Raw genomic sequence first — 5,341 nt, 5'->3', positions numbered from 1 at the left:
GGGGGGGGGGGCTCAGTGGAGAGCACAGATGCTCTCCCAGATGATCCAGGTTTGATTCCCAGCACACTTCGGGGGGGGGGGAGAGCATGGGGGGTGGCTCAGTGGAGAGCACGGATGCTTTCCCAACACTGCGGGGGGGGGGGCTCAGTGGAGAGCTCGGATGCTCTCCCAGATGATCCAGGTTTGATTCCCAGAACCCACATGGCAGCTCACAACTGACTGTTAACCCACTTCCAGGGGATCTGATGCCCTCCCTCATCTCCATAGGCACCAGGCACACACACAAAGCACAGAGATACATGCAGCCAAACACCTATATGCATAAAATAATAAAGTAAAAATTTTAAAATGTGCAGACCCAGGGAGAGCAGCTAGGCCCTGTGCCTATCCCCAGGACAGGCCTAGCTGCACACATGGAAGATCTGGGCGGGGACCTGGCTGTCCTTTTAGCTATGCAAGTTGAACCTGGTGATACCACACCACAGAGGCTTTGGAAAGATGACCTAAGACACAAGGGGAGGCGGGATGGTAAAGCCATGGCCCCTCTGAGCTAAGCTCCCTGTGCTGTGCAGCCGTGCAGAGGATTCCCCGTCGTCTGTTAAGGAAGGGTGCTGGGTCTGGACAACAGCCTTTCCTGAGCCAAGTCTTTCTTTTCAGGCCTCAGTTTCCCTTTTTCTAAGTGGGTGTTTGGAGCAGTTTTACTTAGGAGGCTTGCCCAGCACTCGGGAGGCAGAGGCAGGCAGAGGCAGGCAGAGCTCTGTGAGTCTGAGGCCAGCCTGGTCTACTGAGTGAGTCTAGGACAGCCAGGGCTAGTCAGAGAAACCCTGTCACAAAAAATAAAATACATACATACATACATAGGTTAATAGGTAATGAATTGATTAGTTTTAAAAAAGAGGCTTGCTAGTTACAGAGGAGAGGCCCGAGAAGGTGCCTCCTGGAGACATAGCGGGGCTGGCTCAGGCAATAAACCTGCTCTTTGGTCTCACTGTAGGTTTTTGGGGCGCCTATCCTGCAACCCCATTCAGAGATGTAGGCTGGCATCAGTGCTAAACAGAAAATGCTGACGGGAGGCAGTTCCTCTCTCTAGTCTCTACTGTGAGGCAGAGTCCAGGCACCCCAGTGAGCAGGAGAAACAGTGTGCTTTGGAAAGATGCCAAGGAAGGACCTAGATATCAGTATGGAGTTGGGCAGGGAAGGAGGTGGGACCACTGAGTGACAGGGCTTGCAGTCCTGGTGAGGGAGGAGGGGCAGGGGAGGGGGCATCTTAATTAAGCCATTTTTTTTGTCTTCCAGCAAAGGCGACTTTGTGGATCCCTGCTTGGGGGACCTGATCTTAGTGCTGAGGCTGCCCAGATGGTTTAAAAAACTGCTGAGCTTCTTGCTGAAGCCTCTGGTGAGAGTACCAGGCATGCAAGGACACGGTTGCCGGGACACGGTCCCTGGGCCCCCATCTCATGTCACCTCCCTTGGTCTCTAAGACTGGACAGCCATGGTCTCCTTATCTCTTCTACCCCGACTGTTCTCCTTTCTACTCTTCAACAAACCTGTTTGTCAAAAGGGGCATGACCTGGGCCTAGGAGGTGGGAGGGCGAGGAGGAGGTGGCAGAGGTCACCAGCCACTGACCCTGTGTCTGTTCTGGTGCAGTTTCCTCGGCTGGCAGCCTTTATCAACAGTATGTGTCCTCGGTGAGAACTTTTCCTGTACCCTAATGCCTGCCCCCGTGTTTCCTCCACTGGTCTAGTCTGAGTTCAAGTGGTTTTGACAGAACAATCTCCGGGAGAAATAGATGCTAAGGTTGAGGAGTTCCAGGCAGGGAGGTGAACTGATGACCATCGGGTGTGGGGGGGGGACCCTGAAGCTTCATCTGGGCCATCTGAGGATAAAGGCTGAGTGCAGAGCGGGACAGCCACACAGGGGGAAGCATGGGGGAATGTCCAGAAAGGGTTAGCCTGAGCTGCAGTGGTGTGACGATTGTGGGTCAAGGAAATAGGCAAAAAGCTGTTAGGAAACTGAACTGAGCTGGTCTGGACCTGCTCTACCCGACTCTTTGTGCTGATCTTCAAAAGCAGGACATGATCCACCCCATTCTCAGCATGATGTCTGTGGACAGACATAGTCCTCTTACCTCCAGATATTAAGGACTTTGGGACAGCCCGCCCTATCCTCTCTTGTAGCTCAAGAGTCACAAAGAATCAGGCATGGTCTAGTGCTGGTTTAACTATGGAGTCACTCACCTACCCAGCCCGAATCCCTTGACATCCTGGATTTTTCCATCTGGAGAGCAGGGCCTTGATTCCCTCAGAGCTCCCCTGGGGTTGAATGAGATCTTGAAGTGATGGCAGTAGGGTGTATGGTGTTGCTGATGCTGATGGCCATGGCTGTAAAGGCTGATGACCTTCCTCTATCTCCTCAGGTCGGCTGAAAAGCTGTGGGAACTGCAGCATGAGATTGAGGTAAGGTCTGATCCCTGGGGAGCAGGGGAGGGGGCAATTGTTCGGGGCATCTACCAGCAAGCTTCTCTCACTACTCCCACTGGGGCCGTGGAGTGACCTGCTTCTCCTCCCTCCCCAGTGACTGTGGCTTGGGCCCTTCTGGGATGTTCATTTGCCTGGTGTCTGTCCTTAGAGTCTGAGTCAGTCTAGACTCCTGTCCTGGGCCCCCCTCGGTTTCCCCAGGACTGCCTATGTCCGTGTTAGTGAGTGGCTCTGCTTTGCCGAAAGTATTTTGTCTGTGGTGGAAACCATGTCCTCAAGAGGCAGCTCTTTTCATCTATTGGTGGCTCAGCTCAGATGCAATAGCAAGAGTTAGGGCCAGAGCCACCTCAGTGTCCATTGGACATCAGGGGGTGCCTTGGCTCTATCGGAGCACCTCCCCCAGTGTGCTTATGTCTCTGCAGATGTATCGCCAGTCCGTGATTGCCCAGTGGAAGGCAATGAACTTGGATGTGGTGCTGACCCCCATGCTGAGTCCTGCTATGGATTTGAACACACCGGGCAGAGCCACAGGTGAGGCCTGCTGCCCCTCTGCTGATGCTCTCATCCCCTGTGCCCTGTGGAGCTGTGGGGTAGAAGAGGAGAGGTTCTGAGGGAACACACCATCCATGGAGGAACATCTTGCTCTTTGGGGCCTTACTAACTTGTCGGCTAAAGAGGTGGAAGACGTGAGGAGAGGGGCTGGTGAGATGGCTCAGTGGGTAAGAGCACCCGACTGCTCTTCCGAAGGTCCAGAGTTCAAATCCCAGCAACCACATGGTGGCTCACAACCATCCCTAACAAGATCTGATGCCCTCTTCTGGAGTGTCTGAAGACAGCTACAGTATACTTACATATAATAAATAAATAATCTTAAAAAAAAAAAAAGATGTAAGGAGAGAATGAGCTCTCTAACCTGAGCACTGTGCATGTGGGAGGTTCCCTCGCAGTCTGCCGTTTGCAGAGATGGTGTTTGAATCTAGCTGGGATTGAGATAATCCAAGAAAACAGGATCCACCTTCCAGGTCAGGGAAACTCCCTAAGCCTGGGAGAGGGACTTTTCCTCGCTGTGGGCGAGGTTGCCATTTTATGTGTGGGACAAGGGTGACTTAGGCCCAGAGTGGACAGTTGGCACTGTGGGTGGCAGGGCTTGCCATAGCCAGTGTGTTTTTTTTTTTCCCCCCCGCAGGGGCTATCAGCTACACTGTTCTCTATAACTGCCTGGACTTCCCTGCGGGGGTGGTGCCTGTCACCACGGTGACCGCCGAGGACGATGCCCAGATGGAACACTACAGAGGCTACTTTGGGGATATGTGGGACAACATTCTGAAGAAGGTAAAGCCTGCCTGTCCCTGGACTCTCTGGTCCCCAGAGCCAGCTGCTATAGAACAGAATCCTAACACTCACAGTCTTTGCCATCCATCCTTAACATAAGTCCCATGTCTGCTCCTTGCCCTCCTCGGCAGAGCGCATGTATCCTGGACCTGTGGTGTGGTCTCACTTCATTTCTCTCATCCTGATGTCTGTATCCCATGTAGGGCATGAAGAAGAGTGTAGGCCTGCCTGTGGCTGTGCAGTGCGTGGCTCTGCCCTGGCAGGAAGAGCTGTGTCTGCGGTTCATGCGGGAGGTGGAACGGCTGATGACCCCTGAAAAGCAGCCATCTTGAGGGTCATTCATCTGCCCAGCTCTGGAGGACCTAAGGCCCATGCGCTCTGCACTGCAGCCCCATCTATTCAGGATCCTGCCACCCATGAGGAGATGCCCAGCACGGGAAGAGGTGTCCACCTGCCTTCCCCTGGACTTCTGCAGAAACCCAGGACACACCCTCCATAACCAAGTCTGGACCTTGCTCCCCTTTCTGGTCTACTTTCCATCCTGACCCCCTACTGTATGTGACAGCCAGCAGGAACGACACGGGCCAAGGACCACCAACAGTCACAAAAGCAATGTGTTTATGTATTTTTCTGGGTATTTCTGTTAGGACCCTGGGAACCAGAGCGTGCTGAGGGCTGTGCTGACCCCCCAGAGCTGGCTGTAATCACGTCACTTTCCTGCTCCAAAGCCTCCCTAGGCCATCACCCACAGGTAGACACAGGGACATGTCCTTGGCACTTGGCTCCTGCCCTTCCTTCCTCATTCAGATTGGCCCCAGCTTTGATGGACACTGCCCGGGTCTTCCTCCCTCATTCCACCTCTCTGCTGACACTCCCTGCTGACACGCCTTTTTACTTCTCTATTTGTTGTAGAGAGCAAGGTTTCTTCTCTGTATAGCCCTGGCTGTCCAGGATCTCACTCTGTAGATCAGGCTGACTTTCAGCTCACAAGGCTGTCTGCCTGGGTGCTGGGATTAAAGGCATGTGCCACCACAGTCTGGCTGGCTGGGTCATCTCTGTAACCCATTTTCTACTTATATATCCACAAATCAGAACACTGGACCGAGGAAGGACCACGTCACCCTGGAGACCTGTCAGGGAACACTTAGAGAGATAGCAGTGTCATCAGTTTGAGCTCCCAGCCAAATAAGTCTCCAGTCTGTTTTGTTAGCGTGCCTGGCTTCCGACATCTCCGTGTAGGTCGTACTGGTGACCTAGGACACCACTTATGGTCTGGGCTCTGTAAGGTTATCATCATATGCCTGATACCCAGCATGGTACCTGGCACTCAGTGGATAGCCAGTCAGGCTTGTTGGAGGGATGGCAGATTTATTCCTAGCGAATCCATTTTGGCACCTCCTGATTACTTCCCATGCCATCCATAATAAGGAATTTCTCCGTTTGCCTCTGACCTGCTATCTTTTATCTAGCCTACTTAATTCACTTTGATTCATGACCACAGGGACAAGTATCTCCTTGTCTGTGATCAACC

General features: G+C 53.0%; 1 protein-coding gene across 1 annotated transcript in view; it reads left to right on the top strand.

Moving 5' to 3' along the window:
* Positions 1–4,842, top strand: part of Faah (fatty acid amide hydrolase) — a 20,204-nt gene extending 15,362 nt beyond the window's left edge. The window contains exons 10-15 of the mRNA XM_021200518.2: positions 1,297–1,396; positions 1,649–1,689; positions 2,418–2,457; positions 2,901–3,009; positions 3,665–3,810; positions 4,014–4,842. Coding sequence (XP_021056177.1) covers positions 1,297–1,396; positions 1,649–1,689; positions 2,418–2,457; positions 2,901–3,009; positions 3,665–3,810; positions 4,014–4,142 — 565 coding nt within the window. The 3' untranslated portion in view covers positions 4,143–4,842. The remainder of the gene's footprint in view (positions 1–1,296; positions 1,397–1,648; positions 1,690–2,417; positions 2,458–2,900; positions 3,010–3,664; positions 3,811–4,013) is intronic.
* The last annotated feature ends 499 nt before the right edge of the window (positions 4,843–5,341 follow it).

The sequence above is a fragment of the Mus pahari genome, chromosome 6, assembly GCF_900095145.1.
Source record: "Mus pahari chromosome 6, PAHARI_EIJ_v1.1, whole genome shotgun sequence".
Classification (NCBI taxonomy): domain Eukaryota; kingdom Metazoa; phylum Chordata; class Mammalia; order Rodentia; family Muridae; genus Mus; species Mus pahari.
This window is presented reverse-complemented; position numbering and strand designations above follow the sequence as displayed.